At 36.9% G+C, this 24,258-nt stretch overlaps 1 protein-coding gene across 1 annotated transcript in view; it reads right to left on the bottom strand.

The window, feature by feature from the left end:
* Positions 1 to 1,094: 1,094 nt before the first annotated feature.
* Positions 1,095 to 24,258, bottom strand: part of FAM184A (family with sequence similarity 184 member A) — a 124,290-nt gene continuing 101,126 nt past the window's right edge. Inside the window, exons 11-18 of the mRNA XM_068985415.1 lie at positions 22,070 to 22,223; positions 17,934 to 18,061; positions 16,391 to 16,575; positions 15,803 to 15,949; positions 7,734 to 7,851; positions 5,488 to 5,592; positions 2,832 to 3,034; positions 1,095 to 1,261 (exon numbers count right to left, since the gene is read on the bottom strand). Of these exons, the coding sequence (XP_068841516.1) occupies positions 1,180 to 1,261; positions 2,832 to 3,034; positions 5,488 to 5,592; positions 7,734 to 7,851; positions 15,803 to 15,949; positions 16,391 to 16,575; positions 17,934 to 18,061; positions 22,070 to 22,223 (1,122 nt within the window). The 3' untranslated portion in view covers positions 1,095 to 1,179. The remainder of the gene's footprint in view (positions 1,262 to 2,831; positions 3,035 to 5,487; positions 5,593 to 7,733; positions 7,852 to 15,802; positions 15,950 to 16,390; positions 16,576 to 17,933; positions 18,062 to 22,069; positions 22,224 to 24,258) is intronic.

Raw genomic sequence — 24,258 nt, 5'->3', positions numbered from 1 at the left:
TAAATGTCCAAATTGTGAGATATGCATAAACAAGGGGCAAGAAAATGAGCTTATCACTGTTTTCTGAAATAAGCATTAACCATTTTTTGTTGGGAAATTCAGTCTCTTAGTTGAAGAAAAAATTCAAGCATTTGGTAAAAGCTTTTCTTCAGGATAACTTAAACAACACACTACCAGCTCTGCAATATTCAAAGGCAATGGTTTATTCCTTGAAGATTTTGTGAGGATTAAATGATAATCTTTCTTCTGGCCTCTCAGCACAGTGTCTGACATGTAGCAGTCATTTAAAAAGTTGGTCTTCAACATTATTATATTTATTCATAGATGTTTATATGAATGTTCACCCAGGCTCTTCTAAAATCTACATTACTAAATCAACTAAATTTAGCACCTTAGAAATGGATGCATTCTTTTAGGCCACAGGATACAATGTAGTAGCCTGCCAAGGTGTACTGAAAACTTTAAAAAGGTGTCATTAACATGTGATAGTGGTTACTTGTCCACGTTCATGTGTCAATACTAAATTGCCTATTTAGAAAACTAACAAGCTGGCTTCTTAATACTGAGCAAATTCTACAATCCTAGGTACTACAAATTCTAGGTCCTAGTCAACTATCAGAATAATTCCAAAAACATAAGTTGGCAGTATTTTATATACTTGAAAGTCCATAATTTCCACAGGTGTTTTCATTCTAGCCTTCTAAATTTAGAGAACACACTTTAGTTATACATGGTAATGCAACAAATGAATAGGTTATAACATTTATTTCTCCATCCTGACTTTGTTATTATTGAAGTAAAATAATTGATATTTTATGATTATTATTCAGTGAAACTTTTTCTGGCAAGCCTTACCTGGAATTTAAAAGTATTTAAAAATTACCAACAAACTTACTAGAAAAAAGAAAAACAGTGTTTGTTCTAACAAAATTTATTATGCAGTAATTACAAAGGTTAAAGATTCTTCCATCTCAAATAAAAATAACTGTATAATTACACACATAATATAGTACCTTAGAGTGAGTCCAATAAATATCACAGGAAGTACAGGGCATTTTCAACTGGAGAGACACATACTTTCTCACAGTGTGTGACACAGGAGAACCTGCTCACATAATGATCTGTATAAGGTCATGCTCTTAGTAACAGTCCACATAGAACTGTGCCAAAGCAGTTCTTTCAGAATGTGAAGTACCGGGCAAACCACTCCTGGCGCTGGGGATCTGGAGAAGCCACCGGGGAAGCTTCACTCTGAGGAGGACTGGATTCATAAAGAGAGAGACACGTAACCCAGCGTTAAGCTGTTTTGCAAAATGAAGGGGAAAGCACATAAAACATCAGGGCAGACAACCACAACTAGTTCCCTACGTTCAGAGATGCGTTTTAAAGCTTGGCTATTTCCTCTACACTAGATGGGGTCTCCCCTCCAGCAGAGTGCAGAAGCAGCTCAGATGAAGTTCGTTAAGGAGAAGCCATGTTACACAACAATTACAAAAAATAAAAAATAAAAATCAGACAGTTGAGAAAAGTAACGTGACCCTCTTTGAACAAAAAAAGTTCAGGAGGAACTGCGGGAAATAAGAACAAGATAACATTCTTCTCGTTCAGCACCTTTTTGCTTTTCATTAATTAAATATTTTTAGAATCTGACACAAGTATTTCTTACAGATGTGTCCTTGAATATAACTAATTTAAGTGACTAAACCATGGCATAATATTTTTCTGTATGTGTACTTAAACTTTCATAATTCCACAAGCAGATACTCTAGGGGAAAGGAATGTATTAAAAAGCCAATTTCCCCTCCACCTTCGAAGGTATATACTTTATACTTTATCTTAACTCTAACTAAAGATTCTTTGGGCTAGTTAAGAAAATAAAAGCATCCCTACCGTCTTTGGGGGAAATTACAAGGCACGCAACAATGTGTAATGGAAACTCCAGTAGCCATGTTCCTTGAGCCCATGCACATGCATCTTAATGATACCTGAACGCACCCATGCACGAGGGAAAATAAGCAACACAAAGTATTTAGCAGGAGACACAGTCAAACGTGTATTTGACTAGTTTTCATTCTTGCTATCTTCTTTTCTATTTGAAATAATGTCATTAACTAGTCATTAATCAGTTTAGAAAAAAAAGTAGTTTACCTGTAAGATTATTACTAGTGACACGGAGATTTAGTAAGAACAAGTCAAAAAATTTTAAAACAGCACAAAATCAGTAATAGTAAGCATAAAATGACAGTACTTTCTGACTTAATTATTTCATGAGTAACCAAATAATTTCATTCTAATTTTACGTGTTAATATATTTACTTGAGAACTCTGAGATAAAATTGGAATGTTAATTACAAAACTTTTCTTCTAAATTTCCTACATTTATCATTAAGTTCCCAGAGCCTATATATTTTTTTTATTTTGGCAAGAAGCATATATGTTTATAAATAAGCAAGGGGAAAAAAAACAGATAAGAAACAAAAGCCACTTAATAAAAAATATTTTGAATTTCTGTAATAAGGATGGGTTGTTAATGAAAAATTGGTGATAATTCTAAAAATGAAGCAACGGTCCATACATATTAAAATTCTAAGCATATAATTACATTAGCACCACATTAAACATTTAGAAAGTTGACCAACAACAAAATAGAAAAAAATCTGTTTAATAGTCAAAAAGGAGTTCTCTAGAGAGGTGATAAATATATTTTGAAAATATTTCACAGTAAAATTTCTTTTGCTAGGCTGTTCTTAAAGTAGCAGATTTCTGCAAGGTAAGAAGGTAAATTTCTCAAGTTAAAAAAGGAAAAACTGCACTGGTGAGACGGGGCTCACCTCAGAAATGTCTTGGGCTCTTTGGGTGGCGCGGGCTGAGGAAGTGGTTTGCTGCTGTGGAACTCAATATCACGGACGGGAGAGTTAGGAATGGGATCCAGGCGGTTAGGATGTCCATTGCCCACTCCACCAGATTCCAGAGCACTTAGATTGGGAACACTCACAAACCTGTTTGTTGGTGACTTATCGTTCTTCTTCTTTTGCTGCATTAAAAATAATACATGTGAGGACAGTGCCTGCATGAGGACAAACGGGAAGACAGGAAGAGTAGAAGATATAAATTTGGCATGGGAGAATTTTGGAAGCTGGATGTTAAAATGAACCAGCGTTACCCAAAGTGTGGTCTGGGGATCTTTGGAGGTGTTCTTTATCTACACGGAAGCCTCACAGACAGACATACTGCTCAGACAGAAAGAATGAGGAAGAAATATTTGGGACTGGTTCATGGGGAGGAGGGTGGGTGGAGAGAAGGCCAAGGGGTAAAGACTACCGGGAGGGAAAGGGGGAAAGAGTACATTTGATGGATCTCACGAGGTTGAATGGGTTTAGGCTAAAATGAGGAAAAGGTGAAAAGTTAACATAATTTTAAAAAAAGAGGTCCGTGAACTTTAGCCATCTGTCAAAGGGAGGCAGTCCTTGCCTGGAAAATAAAAGGAATGAGAAAATGCTTGGCAAAGTTAGTTTGAAACAAATCTCACATTTCTACCTAGGACTTAGAGCTGACCTAGAGAAATAATTTGGTTTTAAATTCACTATACCATCTCTCTGAAGAGGGAAAATGAAATCTGTATACTTAAGTCTCATTTACCAATTCATTGGTAGTATCATAATTAGCTCACAATCTTTTAAGAAATTTAAAAGTTATAAAACAAAAGTGATCAGTGTAATCTTTTAACTGGTCTTTAAAATTGACAGATGAAAACAGCAATATGACTGCGGATTATTAACATCTATTGGCTTTCAAATCATTAGCTTTAAGCTCTATTCATTTGTAGAATCAATATCGTCTTGCTATGTGGAATAAAAATTAACATGTATGATATTTTTAATATTCCCATCTTTTACTGACTAAAAGTGTGCTAATTAAATGTATGAAATAATTTTTTTGCAAGATGACTCCAGAATTTAAAAAAAAAAGACAATAGACAAGATGGTCCTTTTCCTTATGTATAATGATCTCATTATCTAGACATTGTCCTCTATGTCATTTTCTGTGAATCATAAAGTCCCAGGAAAGAAGTCTATTTTAGCATAACTGCAAAAATAAAGGGTGATACTGTCTTCAGAATTAATTGTGAAAACCGAGTCACTATTAGGAGTCAAAATTTATGAAGATGTATCTTTGACATTTTCTTGTTCTAGTCATAAGAGGGCATAATCAAAACTACTTAAGTTTTTTATTTTAAGAAATCAAAAGTATCACTGACAACATTCTACAATAATGATTTTGTGATTAAAAATGTAATTCTAATAAAATAAGTAAAAAGAAAATATTTCTAATCTTGTTTTAACAAGTCTCATAACCTAGCTTTTTAATTAAAAGCTTATGTCACCCTAAATAATGAATTTAAAAACTGAAACTAACTATATTCATTCATTCACCGATTTTTTTTTTTTTTTTTGTGAAGGCTCTATATGCCATTCCATTTTACAAATCATTTAAGTCAGTTTAGAAAACAGTTTACAGTTTGAAGCAGTTTAACTTGTGAAGGAAGGATAGATCCCATCTTCTTAACAGAAGTTTTATGAGTTTGGAAAGCAGAAGTTTTTCTGGCTAAGGGCCTAAGAGAAATTAGGTATGATATGAAAATTAATGAAATATGAATTGGAAAAAAAAATAGCTTTAGCACTGGCATTTTTATTTCTACTACTGATTTATGCTGAAAGATATGTAATCCCTATAAAGCCAACATACATAACTATTTTTTATTACTTGCTTTATTCACTAGAGTGATTTGTTCTAGCTTATAAGAAAATATGACTTTTTGCTACTGAACAAATATTTACTAAATCCCCACTATACCTATGGCACCACGTCAGGAGCCAGAGTAGTCTGGGGCACCAAGAGGTGCAAGGCTTAGCCATGTCCATTTCATTTGTCTATAAGGCTCTTCTATCTGTCCTAAGACAGCAGCAGCAGGTTAGAATAGGTCATTTTCAATTTTAATTGTCAAAAAAGGTGATAAGGCCATGAGAAATAAGGCCATTCTCTGAAGACGAGTAGGTAACAAAACACATGTCCAACCCAAGGCCCATTATGATGGCAGGGAGAGCTGTTGGGGATACACTGCTTGGAGTACTTTTCAAGATTCCCCAGAGGATAGTGAACACTAAGGAAATGATGGAAATTATCTTGAAAAGACTCAGAAGTTAGCTTTAAAAAAAAAAGATATGAAAAATGAAATGGTATAACCAAGGTTTTACAATGTTAATAAAACATTGTTTCAAGGAATATGAATTCTCAGCAAATAAATGAATATTATTAGCATCTCATTCTGAAAATTAGTACACAAAGAATTCATAGATTTAGTCCTAGATTATTAAATTTAAGGAAACACTTTTTGGAAGCTTTATCCTATGCTGCTCTAAATATTTTATAAAAATTTTAATCACGTTTAAAACCACGTTCTTATTTTACAATGTTTATAGCACATACCTTCATCAGTGGATTAATAACACCAACCGTAGGACTTGAGTTAAACACTTTGTTGAAGTTAGTTTCTCGATTGACTAATTCCAGCTGATAAAATTTATTATCCTCCTATGCAAAAGAATTACAAACATTTCTTAAATATTTTCTATTGACTGTTTAAATCTTATCTATATAAATGCCATTTCATTCAAAATTTAATACAAAACCTGAATGAAAATTTATATACATTATTCAAAGATTTCTAGACCTAACTGCCAGGGTCTTAAAGTTGGCTGGTTGGTAAGTTCTCAGCACCTTTAAAACCTTATGCTCTGGGACTCCTCTCTACCCTTTCATACCTCCAAGGCTAGAGCTAAATGCTCTATTTGGCCCATCTCTTTTCCAGAGGGCTGACTGTGTGTTTTGCTTAGGCTTAACTTGTATTCATGGAGCTGTGTGCATGGTGAGTTTCCGTCTATGAAGATGACACTATGGTGTATCATTATTTGTGAGTCCTAATCTGCTGAGACATCAACATATTTTAGCAGTGGTAACCACAGAATAGAGAAAAAGTGAATGGTCCATACAGAGATAAGCCCTTTGCCTTTCCTTTCACCAAGGGCTTCCTACAATCAGACTGCAAGAAGTAAACACATAAGTAAATGGATCACTGTGTTGTGAAAGGCAGGGCTATGTCCTATGAGAACTAGATTATTCAGCCCCCTTCTAGTTACCACTGACTATAATTTGCATTGTTATTCTTAGCCCATCTTGCCTGGAAAATCCCATGGACGGAGGAGCCTGGTGGGCCGCAGTCCACGGGGTCGCTAAGAGTCGGACATGACTGAACGACTTCCCTTTGACTTTTCACTTTCATGCATTGGAGAAGGAAATGGCAACCCACTCCAGTGTTCTTGCCTGGAGAATCCCAGGGACGAGGGAGCCTCATGGGCTGCCATCCATGGGGTCGCACAGAGTCGGACACGACTGAAGCGACTTAGCAGCAGCAGCAGCAGCAGCAGCATGTGCCGCACAGTTCATAGAATCAGGGAGTAGAGAAAAGACTACACTACCCTGTGGCTAGAACTGGAGAATCAACAGCTATTTCTACCACAGATTAAAAAATAGTAATACATTTGCTGACTTCATAGATGGAATATAAGGTAATTTTTCTGAATCTACTGCTATCAGAGCAGGCTATGATGCATGTGCTCATGTTCACAAAGCTTCGGAAAATGGGTGTTTAGTAGGATGAAGTAGCTCATACTCTGTCTTTCCAATGCCTGCTCCTGGGTTTCATCTATGAACCCCAGTCAACTACCTGTTGCTTTTGGCAGGAATTTCTAATGCCATGAAACAGGATGGCTTTCCTAAATGCTTCAAGAAACATGTTAAGGAACAAGGACTTCAAATATAAATGCTCTTAGACTCTCTTTGCACGCTAATATCCAAAGCCGTTATGAAGAAATCAATGAGCAAATACAATGGTTAGCATTCTATTTCTAGTTTTACTCTGATTTTTGTCTGTCAGTGGCAGTAAAAAGCAATATTTTACTTACTGATCAGGTCATATAATTTTAGAAGATTCTGAAATGTTTTATGAATTTTAGAACATTTGTGTATTTTTATTCTTGAAGAATAATGACTTTAATGAAGGCAGTATATTTATTGTTAAATCTGTATTTTCTTCCCTGATGGACTTCTCAGAGCCCCTAACACCTCTGTGCATCAAGACTCTCAACAGGGAGCCGGTAGCTTTTCTTAGGGAAACCCTAAGAAAATGGAATCCTTTTTCCATGAAGAATGTCTTTGGATCAGGTTTTGGTGATCCACTTTAGAAAGTTAACATGACTAATTGGAAGTATACACTGCAAGCTAATGCATGCATGTGCTGAATGTTCTTTCCCATCCAATTCTAATTCTACATGTACAATACACACACACACACACACACACACACACACTTCAGTAGTTTATTAACTGTACACTGGCAATGACATATTACTGAACATTCAATATGTATTAAAAAGCATTTTTAAAAAAAATTACTGAAAAAACAGCCTCCTTACACTAATACCAAGTTTAAATTTTAAAATTGTATTTATCCTTGTTCATAAACATTTTCACAAATGTTCAATCATAATACATATTTTGTACTTTTTTCAACTTTTGTTTAGCATTACTTAAAAATATTTTCCCATTCAACAGTCTATTAATTATTAACATAGTTACACCATAACCCCCCACTTGGCAAAACCAAAACAATTTACCATCAGCTTCTTTATGACCTGGTCTCTTTCCGTAAGCATGGCTTTTAATTCTGCAATCATCTGTATATCTTCTGGCTTTGATTCTCTCATTAGATACTTTTCTTCCATCTCTTCTAGTCTAAAAACAGGAAAACCTTTAGTTCATTGATATGATGCAGACATTATTTTGTAATGCCTGTATTTTTCAAATTACTCCAGCTGAACACACAAAATTTACATGGTCAAATGTTTTTGCTAAAACTTGTAAGCATCGTGACATGACTATCTCAAGAGTTAGTGTTATTTCATGGAGCTCTGCTCAATGTTATGTGGCAGCCTGGATGGGGAGGGGAGTTTAGGGGAGAATGAATACATGTGTAAGTATGGCTGAGTCCCTTTGCTGTTCTCCTGAAACTGTCACAACGTTGTTAATTGGCTACACCCCAATACAAATAAAAAGTTAAAAAAAAGAGAGGTAGTGTTATTTAAGATTCTTAAAGGGTAGATGGTGTTATTAGAGACTTTGCAGATTTCTTTTGGAAGAATTCACTCACTTTTAAGTTATTTAAGTATCCATGGGAATAAGGTGAGGTGTGTGCTGTAGAAGAAATAATATACTGAATAATACTAACCTAGCAATGCTGGCTCCATGCGGGACATGGAGGCTTACTATTGAGAGAATTTACCACACATACAATATTGTGTGATGACGTAAGGTTTGGTAACATACATAAAGAGGACAAAAGATACAGAGGAAAGGGGAACAAAGCACACAGAAATGGCATCATTCTTTCCTGGTTTATGGGAAATACAGCTTACAAATTCCATATATCAGCTGGTACATATAAACTGGAAAAAAATGGTTTACTGGATAAGAAGAAGAATTATGTTCCCTTCGGGGCCTGTTCATCTGCCCTGGAGGAAAAGAGAAGGTAAGAGAACTAAATGTCACTGAAGATTCTAGAACAGAGGTCACTTTTATGAGCAGAGGTGCCCCAGACCCTGCAGAGTCTAAGGATAGGACAGAGCACAGTGAAGAGGATGCAAACAGAAACTGCTAGCTTAGTCTGGAAAAAAAAAAAGCACTCTGAATTTTAGAATATTCAAATAATCAGAATACTTTTAAAACTTGTCTTCAAAATACAAAGAATAAACTTAAAGCTCAATAAAATTTACAGTTAATGAAGATTCACAGGAAAATTTATTTACTCAATATTGAGAAACTTCTAGATGATCTATTCTCTAGGATTTGGTAAGCCATTCCCACCACCCCCAAACCCGGCACACACACACAATACCAGAGGGGCACCAGGATCTCTGCTTTTTTGGACTTTCAGTAAACTCCACTAACTCAGCTCAAGCCAAGGACTTGGAGATAACATTTTTGGCTCCCTATCCAGCCCCGTGGCTAAAGTTCTACTCTGGGAAGTAGGGACGTGTGAGGGGGAGAAGTGTGGAGCTAGGGAGCAACTGTCTCAGGATCCACGGGGACTTTGTCAGTCCAGTGTGAGGCTAGTTTCACTAACGTCACCTGTCTTCTGCTGTGACAAGTCACTGAGTTCATATACAGTAACCTTGCATTTTATCATGATGTGGCACTGTATTGGCAAAGGTTTATATATTTTACGGGCAATGGTTTTGAGAAGCTTGAGACACAGGGAAAAAGGCATTTGTGTTTCACACCACAGTAGCCACAAGGGGTCACTGGAGTACTTTATCAGTTAAAAATAAGGTACAAGATTTTTGAGCTGTTTCCTGAGACGTACAAAAATACCTGGTAATAAATGGTCGTTAAAAAATCTTAATTTAAAGCCTTATTTTAAACCATTATGTTGATCTTTTTGTACCAGTGCAATGAGAAGTCAAGGTAAAGTGAGTCTAAAACAGTTAGTTAAGATGCCTGAACCACCTTTCTGCATAATAAAGGTCTCTGTACTTAAATTCCAGTGGATGTTTTTGTTATAATATTCTTTACCTACAGAATTATTAGTTAATCTTTGCCATAAAATATCTTTACAGCACCAAGATTTTTTTTAAAGATATCTGGATATTAAATGGAAAAAATAATTGATTAAATTGAAGAAACATCCAAAGAAACACAAATGAGAAAGCATTAAAGGAGAGAACAAGTAATATGATGAAGATTGAATTTGCAAACATATTTCAAGAATTACTAGTCTTTCAAACTCCTGATGGGGGGAGTACACCTGGTACTCTTCCGATATCCACTCAAATCAACTCCCATCAACCTTTCCCCTTTCTTCAACTGCCCCACATAGTTCTCTAAGCCAGCTACTTACCAAAGACTAGGTGTGAACAACCAGTAATACAGGAGATGGTTTTTAGTTTGTTCTCCTTTAATCATTTGAATTATGAGGAGAAAAGTCTGTTTCGTTCTGTGTATCCTGACTGGTCTTCATAACATATACGCTTATTACACTGTTTCACAACTCTCAAGCAGGCCTTGGGCTTCGCTGCTGCTGCTGCTGCTGCTGCTGCTGCTGCTGCTGCTGCTAAGTCACTTCAGTCGTGTCCGACTCTGTGCCACCCTATAGATGGCAGCCCACCAGGCTCCCCCATCCCTAGGATTTTTCAGGCAAGAACACTGGAGTGGGTTGCCATTTCCTTCTCCAATGCATGAAAGTGAAAAGTCAAAGGGAAGTCACTCAGTCGTGTCCGACTCTTAGCGACCCCATGGACTGCGGCCCACCAGGCTCCTCCATCCATGGGATTTTCCAGGCAAGAGTACTGGAGTGGGGTGCCAGTGCCTTCTCCTGAGCATCAGTGCTAGCCAGGATCTAATAGCATTGTTGTATTTTCACAGAAACTATATAATTATAACTTTGCTTCTATTTAGAATAATGAACAATATTTTTCAGTAGTAATAATGGTTTAACTGCAGAGTTAAAAATTTAACAGGAAAAGCTAATTAATTAAAATGAGTCAATTAAAATATTAAGAAAATAGTATCATAGGTGGACAGAAATTACCAAATTCCCAAAGGCTTTATAGGAAAGATTAAAGCCTAGCAAACACTGCCTTGAGGGAACCATGCAAGTACATACAGCCTTTTACTCAAAATACAGATTCCCATTAGAAGTAACACAAAGAGTGAACAGACAGAAGTAGAGCATATAAAATTATTAATTAGGGTCACCAAGCATACATGCCCCACCCCCCCTTTTTTTTTTCACTCTAAGAGTATATAGGTCAGTGTCTATGGTTCCTGGACAACACTAACCAAAAATATGAATGCTTAAAAAGCTGCATAAGAATTTTCCAAGTTGATAGTCCTATGTTTTCAAAATAACTGACCAAAAAAAAAAAAAAATCAGTAAGTTGAGCTTTTAGAGCCAAACAACAATAGTTGTATATTTATTTTAGAATTTTAACTGTATAAGATGAAAGAACTCTAATATACCACCTTTCTCCTATAGCCTTAAGGAAAAGAAATAAAGTAATTCAAGCAGTATAACATTAAACTTTTCTTTTCACATAAATTATAGGCACAGACTCAACCTTGTGACAGTAGAACCACCTACATCCTGACCTCACAAAGATTATGAAAATGACTTTAAGGCAATTTAAAAATCAAACAACAATGAACTGTTAGGGTATTATATTCAGAACTCAAACAACTTTTAAAGAGTAAGTAATTCTAAAGTGGAGGAGAACTTCTTCTTAATTAGGGATTATTGACGCAGTGGTAAAGAATCCACCTGTCCATGCACAAGAAGCAAGAAACAGGTTCGATCCCTGGGTCAGGAAGATCCCTGGAGGAGGAAATGGCAACCCATTCCAGTATTTTTGCCTGGAGAATCCCATGGACAGAAGAGCCTAGTGGGCTACAGTCCAAGGGGCCACAAAGAGTCAGACGCAATTGAGCAACTGAGCATAAAAACATAGCACAAACCGACTTAAAGTCCAAGTATAGAAACAGTGTCAGACTTTATTTTTGGGGGCTCCAAAATCACTGCAGATAGTGCCTGCAGCCATGAAATTAAAAGACGCTTACTCCTTGGAAGAAAAGTTATGACCAACTTAGACAGCATATTAAAAAGCAGAGACATTACTTTGCCAACAAAGATCCGTCCAGTCAAGGCTATGGTTTTTCCAGTAGTCATGTATGGATGTGAGAGTTGGAGTATAAAGAAAGCTAAGCGCTGAAGAATTGATGCTTTGAACTGTGGTGTTAGAGAAGACTCTTGAGAGTCCCTTAGACTGCAAGGAGATCCAACCAGTTCATCCTAAAGGAAATCAGTCCTGAATGTTCATTGGAAGGACTAATGCTGAAGCTGAGACTCCAATACTTTGGCTACCTGATATGAAGAACTGACTCATTGGAAAAGACCCTGACGCTGGGGAAGACTGAAGGCAGGAGGAGAAGGGGATGACAGAGGATGAGATGGTTGGATGGCATCACCAACTCAATGGACATGAGTTTGAGTAAACTCATGGAGTTGGTGATGGACAGGGAGGACTGGTGTGCTGCAGTCCATGAGGTCGCAAAGAGTGGGACATGACTGAGCAACTGAACAGAAGCTCAGTGTTTCCCCCAAAAAGAAATTATCTTGGAAATGGCAATCCACTCCAGTACTACTGCCTGGAAAATCCCATGGACAGAGGAGCCTGGTAGGCTACAGTCCATGGGGTCACAAAGAGTCTGACATGACTGAGTGACTTCACTTTCACAGTGCTACAGTGCTAAGTTGCTTCAGTTGTGTCCAACTCTTTGTGACCCCATGGGCTGTAGCCCGCCCGGCTCCTCTGTCCATGGGATTTTTCAGGCAAGAATACTGGAAAGGTTTGCCATGCCCTCCTCCAAGGAATTTTCCCAACCCACGGACAGGACCTGTGTCTGTTTCCTGCACTGGCAGGCGGGTTCTTTACCACTAGCGCCACCTGGGAAGCCCTCAGTACAGTGAGAAAGTGAAAGTCACTCAGTCGTGTCCGACTCTTTGCAACCCCATGGACTATACAGTCCATGAAATTCTCCAGGCCAGAATACTGGAGTGGGTAGCCTTTCCCTTCTCCAGGGGATCTTCCCAACCCAGGGGTCAAACCCAAATCTCCCACATTGCAGGCAGATTCTTTACCAGCTGAGCCACAAGCCCAGTACAGTGAGAACTTAAGGTAAAATAACCTAAACAATAATCATCTCTGAGGCAAATCACCTTTTCTTTTTTGTATAATATAGATCTGCCATGACTCCAAGTTCTGTGTATATTTACATTTAGCTCAAACACAATTCTTTAAAAAAAAAGCCCATTCTCTCATTTGTTTCTAAAACAAAACCCATAACATATTTCTTAGATACAGTGTTTTTACTAAGATACTATAAGATACTATACTATACTAGAAAAACTATACTGTATTTTTTCAAAAAAATAAAATGATTTCTATTAGAATATCTAAAAACCTAAGTAGGCTGTAACACCCAGCACTAGAGAAGACTGCTGGTAATCATTCTGTAACAGAGACAGAAGTCTTATCACCTTTTCTACAATGTTCCCTAGGTTCCCTCCTTTAAATTTCTGTCCCCATTTAATTTCCCTGGAGTCCAAACAAGGGTTTGGGACAGGAACAGAAACAAGAAATGTCCAGCTGCTTCAGAGGCCCCTCAGCTCCTGGTTTCAACCTTGCAGGTGGACCCACGTTCCACTGGTCCCACCACCACACTCACTGCCGAGGATCCACAGGGCTTTCCTGATTTTGAAGCTTCAAAGTCAGCATGCAGTTGACCAGGAACTTTAATAGGGTGCCCTTAGTTCTTTGAAACAGCCTGAAAGTAGGCCAAAAGTTGTTCTCCCCAGTTCCTTAAACCAAGATGGACCCTTCCTGCATTCCACCTCTGTCTAAATCCATTCAGCAGATCCTAGCAGGCTGCATTTGAGGATGTGGGTCAGAAATATCCAACTGTCTAAAATTCTTCTTTTCAATATGGAAGCCACTAGCCCATATGTGGCTATTAACATTTATATTAATTAAAATTAAATGAAGTTTAAAATTCAGTTCCTTGGTTTCACCAGCCACTCTCTAAAGTGCTCAATAACCTTTGTGGCTAGCAGCTACTATACTGGACATTTTTGCTGTTACAGAAAAATCTGTTAGATGTTGCTGGTCTAAATACATTTGTGTGTGTGTTTGTTTTTAACTAAATGAGTAGATACCTAAAACTAGAGGCTAATTTCGTGAAGATAGCAGCTGAAAAAAGAAATATGGTTGGTTTAGCATAGACCTGGTTGAAGCAGAAAAAAAAAAGGTAGATTTAGAAAATCAGATAAAATACTTGAATTATGAGCAATACCAATTATTTGATTAAAACTGAATATTAAACTAAATTACTTACTATCTACTGAAAATTTATAATGTCCAAAACCATAAAAAACAGAACGAAGTAAAAACAATATAACCTTTACTCTTTGTAAATTAACATTCCTAAGGAGACAGGACACACGGGCAGACAGAGGTTATTATTACTGTGAGCATGTTTTTTCAGAGTATGAAGTGGAAGATTTTGCAGCCTCTGCCTGATAAATAACACAGATGTCAGAGGAAGGGAAAGCCCAGCCCTGGGGTTTACTGTAACTCATTTCTGCAAAATGCCTGAGGATATGAGCTTTTCTACAAAGCAGGTATCTGAGCTCAAAAGGATTTTAAAAGTACTTCCAGTAACCACAAACACCAAAACCCACTATGACTGAGGCAATCATCTCATGAGTCTCTACCATTTCAATGGTAACTTTATGGAGCAGTAAATATTATAGGGAATCCTCAAAAGTTTTACTTGTAAAATATTCACTGAATGCCTACTGATGGGAAAATTCTGTGTAGGTCCATCAGAAAGAGCACCTCACCTCAGAGGCCACTGAACTAAATGCCAGTGGCCGGGGTAGGGGTCAGGGGTGGCGGTGGGGGTGCTGTTATCTATTTCAGCTGTAGTGAAACTCGGCATATACGGTACATATGTAGCAATATTTACTATGAGGCTTAGCTGGTTAAACGCAGGAAATGAGAGATGACTGGAAGAAGGTAACAGGTAGGAATGACACAGAAGCTTATTCCAGACTGTAGACAACACGGGAGACTCAGAAGGAAGCTGAGAGGGTCGGTGTGGCTGACAGACAGGGATACGGATGGCTGTGGGATGAGGCAGGAGAAGGCACACCCGAGCCTAAAGTTTGAGGGTAGTGGAATTAAGTCACTATTTTCACTTTATCAAACTGTGAAAATACTTACATTTTTTAATGAAGCCTTTTTAATTGACTGGAAAAAGAGAGGCTGAAGGTGAATGAACCATATGATGCAGCCCAGAGTAAATTATTTCTGAGATAACTTTAACTGGACCACAGTTTAGGCCACAGAGATGGAGTGGATGCCAGGTGCATTGGCTATAGAAGTTTATAAATCAGTGTAAAAAAGAGAGGGGCAAGTAAGTTTAAAAAAAAAAACCACAACAAAAACATAAACCAGTAATTAGAACTTTGGGTTTTAACTATACAGGAGCCACTATATATAATGTATAAGTAGTAATTTTGTGATATTTTACCTTTACTGATTTTTTAAATCATAAAACAATCAAATGCTTGTTGTAGGAATTCAAACAATGTGTAAACAGAGTAATACAAAATAAGAAGGAAGTTTTTGCTCTTCTCCATTCCCAATATCTCCTAGTCTAGTTCTTACAAGGAATCACTACCATTAAGAGGCATATTTGTTTCTTTGAAATATTTTGGTATTTTGCAAAAATACATATTATTAATATAGATAGGACCATCATAATCCCGCTGGTCACAGTATGGGTATCTTTTGAGTTTTCACCATGGCGTGATGGTTCATGATCCCTGAGGGACAGTCTTTGGACAAGTATTGACCTAGTACAACTGTAGCAGCTGATTACACATATTCATTCAACTGCCTTCTTCTAATTAAATAATATATTGCAATTACCATCTGTAATATGGCATTAAGCTTTCTTCTTAAAATATCACTTAATTCGATTCAAGACTAGCTAACCTGAGGTGAGACACAGTGCTCCTCAATTTATTTATTCTCCACACGTGAATTTTCTTTACCATAAGGTGACTTACGACACTTGTAAAGCTGCATTTACTTCCTTGAGTAGCTCGTTAGTCTTATTAAAATCTGCCCGCATGATATTTTTCTCTCTGAGGTGGTCTGCTGTCATGACATCCAGCTCTTTTTCAAGTCTCTTGTTTAAATCTTGTTCATGCAACCTGTTTAATTTATTTTTAGTTAAGAGAATGTTACTCTGAAGTCAAGCTTTCAAAACTTTCTATATTCTACCAGATTTGAAATGCTTTTTAGGTATAATATACAGAAAATTAGAAAGTCACTGGAAACAGTCTAAAGTAAAGTACTTACTTTGCTCTAATCTAGCTTGTTAAAGTTGTCTCCTTTAATGCTTTTTTAAATAACATTTTTTAAAGATTTCACTTATATATAATTTGAAAAGTTAGTAAATGCATATACATCATTCAGAATATAAACATTTCTTTTACAGTCAAATGATAACATAGCCAACAAAGTAAAAACTGGTCTTCAGTATCTTACTGGAAGGCTATCTAGTCATGAAAATAGGCATGTATTGTTAAAAACCATTGCAACAGTATTTCAGGTAACACTGCAAATTCCTTCTGCAGTAATTAATGGCGTACCTCATCTGTTGGTTGGATTCACTTCGTATTCTGAGAATTTCTTTTCCCTTAAATTCCAATTCTTTGGTTAGGGCATTTATATTTTCATGAAGGTGCTGTACCTCCTTATCCAAGTCTGAGATGTGATGCTCTCTGTGTCTTACTTCATCTTGTAGGTCTGTTATTCTGCACATGTGCTCCTTACTCTGGAAAATAGATAGTTCTGAAAAGTTTTCTACCTATTCACTTTCTCTGTTTAAGGGGAAGAAAATGACATTCTGTAACGTCAAATGTAATAAATCTGACATTGCTTCAAAAGCAAACTGCTGAAACCAGGAAACCTCTATTCTCATATATATAAAGAAGTGTTTATACAGATTCAGCTTCAGTAATTTCAGGGCCACAGGGGACTCGAAAAACCATATAAACACATCTCCCTCATTTTACTGATTAAGAAAACAATACCAAAGACAGGATTTGTCCAAGGATGACTTATAATCAGTGGCATAGCTGAGACTATAACACAGGGCTCTTATGTACTCAGTAAGTTATGTGGTCTTGACGTAAAATGCTGGTACCACTGACCTTTAATTTAAAAAGGACCAGCCTCTAATGAAGGCCATCCCTAAAGACACACATCCTGTTGCTTAGAAGACTTCATCTGCTTCTGGCCAAGCAGTTATCTTGTCTGACAGATAAGCTCCCTTCCATCTTCCTAGAAGTCACTGCTTTTGACAAATTTTGCAGACCTAGACACTGTCAATTCCAGCAGCAGTCTAGCTGAAGAGGACATAACTACCGCCGTGGTTATAAGGTAGTTCATTCAAAGCTTTCTAGTAACGAAGAAAAATTTGAGCTGACCATTTAACATATTTGAAGAACAAAGTGAAAGTCATTAGTAATAAACTGATAAGGACTGGCCTTCATTGTACTATGCCTAGAAATCCATTTCATCCAGACATATATTCAGGATACAAACTATCTAATTAAAGACAGCACTTATGAGAAAAATTTGAAGTGTGAACAGGAGCTGTGCTAGTGATATGGAAGTACAAATTATCTTTTTTCTTCCTGAGGACCTGCTACTTCTATGGCTGTGCTATTTGATATGGCTATTTATAGTCAAGTTTAAACTAACTGAAATCAATTAAATAAATTAATAAAAACTAATTAAAAAGTCAGGTCCTTGGTTACACTAGACATGTTTGGCTAGTGACTACCTTAGGACAGATATATTAAAACAACAGGTCCCTCATCATGGCAAGTTCCACTGGACACTGCTGTTTTATAGTATTCAGTTTTCACTCTTTGTATTATTCACACTTCAATGCTTCACTCAAAATGCAAATAAAATTCAAAATATTCAACTGAAAGGTCATGAAATAAACTGACCATTATACTAAAGTCAAATTACCTATTTCTATTTAAAAACAACTCTTTAATATAGACAGTAAATAATTAATAGTGAAATATTAGTTATTACAAAATAATTTTCAGAAAATTGTGAACATTTTCAAATCTGTTCACATTTAAGAAGTCATCACAGAACACAATGCTCTTTTACCTGTCTTCTGCTGATGTCTATGCTTCGCTCTAATTCCATTTTAGCAGCTGCCAATTCTTGATGATGATTATGCCTTAACAAATCAATTGCAGCTGCATGTTGCTGGTTTAGTTCAGAGCGTAAGGAAGCTGGAATCCAAGGGAAAAAGGGATTTAGCGTATTTTAAAAATATTAGTATTTTAGATGAAAATTATAAAAATTTCAAAGTGTTTACAAAGTATTATTTTCTAAAATAAGGACATATATATTTCCATTAAAATATCATAAAACTGTGTATGCCTCTTAGACTATCATAAAGTATCAATTTAGAGGTTCATCCAGCTTTGATGAGAATAAGAAAATTTTCAGCTGCTCAAATGAATCAAGATATTTCTATATAAGCTTTCAGTTTGCAAGCAAGGTGCTAACGGAAAGGAAATTTTTAAAACTCTTCTCGCTCACTAGTAGAATATAACATATTTAGGAGGGAACTTCCCACCCAAGTAAGACTTCTTCCACAATATCCCTCAATGATGTTAAGCACTATGTGGAGTAAATGTTCCTGGTGATTTGGAAGTCATCATTTTAATCTGAATTTGAGATTATTTCATAAAATCCACACTTACCAAATGCCAGGTACTATACTAGGGGAGAATAAAATATAACCTTGTTTTTATAACTGCACAGGCTAGAGGGAAAAACATCATGTCAAGGGGTTAAGTGGGGTATCAGAGATGAACACGGGTTATAATGAGAGCAGGGGGGGTGTCGAGAACCCAGACTTCCTAGGAGAGGGACACTGGGGATAGGATCACAAAGGAATTATCACAGTAACACAGGCTAACACATGCAAAAGCAGAAAGAACCTGGTCTATCAGACAAACTATAAAAAGTTTGGTGTGGCAAGCGCCCACAGAGCAAGCAGTCATATTGGAGAGACAATGGAGCACAGTTCTGAGAAAGCTTTTTGATACAAATGCTTTCCATTGCATGTTTTGATTCACGGTCCTCAAACTGAGATATTTGAAAATGTGTCGACCTATGCCATCTTCTGAAACATGAATTTGACCTGAAGATTTCTGGAAAAGTCACTGTTTTTATATTAATACTGAAGATATGAGTAAAATACAAATTACAAATTTCAAAGCTAAAACATGAGATTTCAAAAAATGCTACGCTTCTTAGAGAACAAATTTATGGTTACCAGGGGGAGGGATAGTTAGGGAGTTTGCGATGGACATGTACACACTGCTATATTTAAAATGAATAACAAACAAGGACCTACTGTATAGCACAGGAAACTCTGCTCAATATTATGTGGCAGCCTGGATGGGAAAGGAGTTTGGGGGAGAATGGATACTTGTATATGTATGGCTGAATCCCTCTGTTCTCCACTTGAAACTATCACAATATTTTTAATTGGCTATACCCCAATATAAAATAAAAAGTTTATTTAAAAAAAAAAATGCTGTGCTTGTAGCAAGTCAATTTAGGCTCCTCCCAAGAGCCTCATAAGTTGTTTCTCCTGGTGCTGGGCTGCTTCAGAACTTAAGGAAGGACACAAGAAGTCACTGAAGGATTAAAGTCACATGGTGAGACTTGAGTTTAGCAAAAATTAACCCAACTGGAGTCTGGAGAATGGACTGCAGAAGAGGGATCAGCAAGAAGGCTGTGGCAATAATTCAGGTGAGAAATGGTACACCCATGAATCAAGTGTGGCAGAGGGATGAAAGAAGAGGAAACAGATACAAAGAATATTTAAGCGGAGGAACTAACGGGATGTGGAACCAAAAGAAAAAAAGTTGAAGGCACCTTCTAGATTCATAGTTTCAGCAACTTAGTAAACCATAAATTCAAGTGGAGACTTTAGAAATGGAAACATATTTTAGAAGTGAGGGAGATAGTGCGCTGATATTTTAAAACACAGAGTGTGAGTTAGAATATCTAACAGTCTAAAAAGCTATAAAAAGTATCAATCTAATTCACAAGGCAAGTAGTTTGGTCTAGAAATACATATTTGGAATCACAGCACAATAGATAGTCACTGAAGCCACAGATGGGTGTAAAAACAGAAATAATCAAATTGGAAAAGAAGACACACAAATGGTAAATGAGCATGTGGAAAAATCCTCAATACCATTAGCCATTAGGGAAATGCAAAGTAAAATTCACAATGACACATCACATGCTGGTGAGGATGTGAAGAAACTCAGTCACTCACAGCTTGCTGGTGGGGATGTTTAACAAACTAAACATATGATTATCATATGACCAACTCCTGCCTAAATTTGCACAAAACAAATGGATGTCCTTCAGTGGCTGAAGACAACAGATATGAGAGGTTGATACCATGGGGACAACTACTGATACATATAACAACCTGAATGAACCTGCAGAGAATTATGCTGAGTGGAAAAAAGCCAATATCAAAAGGTTATATATCGTACAATTCCATTCACAACGTTCTTAAAATGACATTAAAGAAATGCAGAAGAGATGAATGGTTGCCAGAATTTAAAGATGGGGAGAGAGTGAAGTACATGTGGCTATATACAGGCAGCAGGGATCGAACAGTGATGGGAATGTACTGTGTCTTCTGTGTCTGCATCAATGTCAACATCCTAGCTGTGACATGTACTTTAGTTTTGAAAATGTTACCTTTGGGGCAAACTGGGTAAAGCATTCAGAGGATCTCTCCATACTATTTCTTATGAAAGTAAAAGTGTTGGTCTCTCAGTTGTGTCCAAATCTTTGAAACCCAATGGACTACAGCCCACCAGGCTCCTCTGTCCCTGGGATTCTCCAGGCAGGAATACTGGAGCGGGTTGCCATTTCCTTCTCGAGGGTATCTTCCCAACCCAGGGGTCAAACCCAGGTCTCCTGCCGTGCAGGCAGATTCTTTACCATTGCAGACATCAGGGAAGCCTACATGTGACTATACAGCCTCATGTGAATCATCTCAAAATAAAAGGTTTGTGTGCATGCTAAGATACTTCCATTGTGTTTGACCCTTTGCGACCCTATGGACTGTAGCCTGCCAGGCTCCTCTGCCGATGGGATTCTCCAGGCAAGAATACTGTTGTCATGCTCTTCTCCAGGAGATCTTCCTGACCCAGGGATCAAACCTGTGGCTCCCACGGCTCCTGCCTTGCAGGCAGAGTCTTTACCACCGAGCCACTGGGGATGCCCACATGTGATTCTACAATTATCTCAAGATAAAAAGTTTAAGAAATCACAAGAAGTCCTTTTGTCAACAAAGACATGTTTAAATCATGTTCCAGTGGACAAGGGTTCCAACACTTGGCCCATCTTTACCTCTCCTCAGGAAGAGGAGAGAGCTGTAACGACCTGGCCTAGAACTCCCAGCAATAGTAGAGATGATGAAAGGGGTCAACTGGTTTTCCATTTGAGGCCCCAAATATTCACAACTTTAGTCTTCTTTTTTCTCAATTCTTACTTTGAAAAGAATGTTTCATTGAAGCGTGACAAAGACATGAAAAATGTTAGGAGAATTTGGTAAAAAAAAAAAAAAACAAGGAAAATAAAATGACAGGAATAAAAAGTTATTGAATGACATTAAAAACAAACAAAAAACCCTTTAAATACATTTCAGTTTTTTTCAAACTCAATTATCTTCTATAGAAAAGGTAATGATTTCAACACCTCAAAGATAAAAATCCTATTTAATATAACCTCTATAAATACCCATACAAAAAGTCAGACCAAAACATGACTTTTTCCATCGAAACAAAATCCTAAAGTCGGGAGAAAAAAAAAACCAATATGATGATGCAGCCTAAAGACATATGGTCCATGCTTGTCTATTCCTTTCAGGCACTTGATAGTGGGGAAGTACGATGTCGCGGACTAACTCCAGGTAGTCCCTTAACGACAAACGGAAGCACCTCTGTGTGTCGCTTACACAGCCAAAGTACAGAGAACGTTGAGGGAACCCCACTTTACCATTTGTGTTCTATCCGTTCTACTCTGCCAACACTTGCTCCTTCATCCCGTAACTTCAAATAACATACGAACACCACTCAGATGGTCATTTTGAGGTTTCAAAATTAAGAGTACAGTTTTGTAATTTCTTATTGAATTTCAAGTTAGAAGGATGCAAAAATAAATATGATAGGATTATAATCATTTCAAAATACCAAGCATAGCCTTTCCTTCATCTTCCAATTCAAACCGAAGTGTCTGAAGTTCCTGCTCCATTTCTATCCTGAAGCCCTCCATTGATTCTCTGTGTGCGTCTTTTAATGACTGAAGCTCTGCAGAATGCTTCTGTTGTAAATGACTTTCAAGAGCCTAGAATGAGAGAAACATACTCAAATTACTATGCTAGACTACAGGAAGGGAAATGCAAACAAAATAGAAAAAATACTAAAACTCATTATTTAAGGAAAACAGCTCTCTAACTCATTTCAAGAAAACTAGATATAAGATCATCACTAGACAATAAACTAGTAGGTTCACTTCAGGAGCATAATCATCATGAATCAGAGTCAATATATAGTGTTTGTATTGAGATACAGACCCTTTACCTAGGGCAGTTTCCAAATAAAGCTATCTTCTTAAACTGCTAAGGAGATGCAAACCACCAAAAATTAACAAATAATTCTTCTGTGTGCACAGACTTAGACTCAGTGAAGAGGTGGAGGAGGGCAGATCAGGGAAGATCTCCTGATTAGGAAAAGAGAGGAGGGCTTTTACAACTTCAACCTTAAAAAGTGTAGCTTTTTCCTACAGTCATCCTTTCTTTGCTCCTGCATTTGTGAACAGAAGCAAAAGCTCTGAGAGGATGTAGCTGGAAAACTGAACTGAAGACTTTCATATGGTTAGTTTTAAAAGCCTAGCCAGAGGAACAGACTACATACATGTAGCCAAGATGAGGAGAAAATGTAAGGCCACAGGAGTGTGGAAACAAAGCTCAGGGTACTTCAAGTGTAGAGAACGGACTGTGCCAGGAAGGGTTTTTCTTACTGTAATCTATAAAAGTTTCCGAGAAAGCGACCACATTGTAAGTAGGGCTGTGTTTCTTCAATCACTACTCTAAAATGCTTTTAAAAATTATTATTTGCCTACTTATATTCTTCCTGAAACATAAAGTATAGGTTCCTTTGAATATAGGTAAAATAAAGGACTATGAGTACAACTTGACTTAGGGTTAGCTTGGCTACCTAATGACAGACAATAAAATTGCCAGTTCTGATTTCTTCTGAAAAATGATTATAGTTCTGAAAAGGCTGTATGTATAAAATTAAAGTATGATATGTAAGTTTATGTGTTATCATAATTGACAAATGGAATCCAATGAATAGAGTATTTAGCAATGCTAAGGTTGAATCATTAACCAAAGGAACTCCCTTGATTTTTTTGGACAACATCAACAGACTAAACTTACTGTACAGGCAAATTAGTTGTTTTTAAGAGTATGACATTTTTGTTTTAACAATTTTTAAATAACATACCATTTCTTAAAATAGTGTCTATACCCAAATAAAGGATTAAAATGTGTATATGTAGTAACAGTATGGATGGTAAATATTATTAGTTGTAACTTTTTCTATCACATCTTTATCTTAATTATCCTTAAGGTCCTTAAAAGAAATTGAGAAATACAGTGTTAAGAAATGAACTACACTAAAATTAATCACACTAAGGCTATGTCCAACTAACATTTTAACACAGAACTAAATAATGGATATGGGAAGATTCTGGCATACAATAAAACCAATAATGTATCTTTTCTGAGTGATCACCATATAGTGATACAAACAGTATACAGGAATTATACTATTTTTAAATGTCTACAATTTCATTTCATTGTGAGTTCTGTACATAAGAAAAAGCATGAGGGGAAAAAATGGAGATTAAAACTTTAAAAGCTTTGGGCACATGTATCTTTTGAAGATCTAGACTAAAAAAAATTAAAAATTGGATGAAAGACTAAGTTCAGGACCAGTATTAAGAGATTACAGTGATGATAATAATGACTAAATTTATGTAATCACTGCTAACACATGACAAACCAGAGCATTGGTCTCATCATGACCTTGGCCTTATCATGGGAAAGAGAAATAACATATGTCTGCCAGAGTGTACAATTAAAGTGAAACTGAAAGTCACTTAGTCGTATCTCACTCTTTGCAACCCCATGCACTATACAGTCCATGGAATTCTCCAGGCCAGGATACTGGAGTGGGTAGCCTTTCCCTTCTCCAGGGGATCTTCCCAACCCAGGGATCAAACCTAGGTCTCCCACATTGCAGGTGGATTCTTTACCAGCTGAGCCACAAGGGAAGCCCAAGAATACTGGAGTGGGTAGCCTATCCCTTCTCCA

Source organism: Capricornis sumatraensis, chromosome 13, assembly GCF_032405125.1.
Source record: "Capricornis sumatraensis isolate serow.1 chromosome 13, serow.2, whole genome shotgun sequence".
Taxonomy (NCBI): Eukaryota; Metazoa; Chordata; class Mammalia; order Artiodactyla; family Bovidae; genus Capricornis; species Capricornis sumatraensis.
The sequence above is the reverse complement of the archived record's forward strand: the minus strand, read 5'-3'. Positions and strand labels throughout refer to the sequence as shown.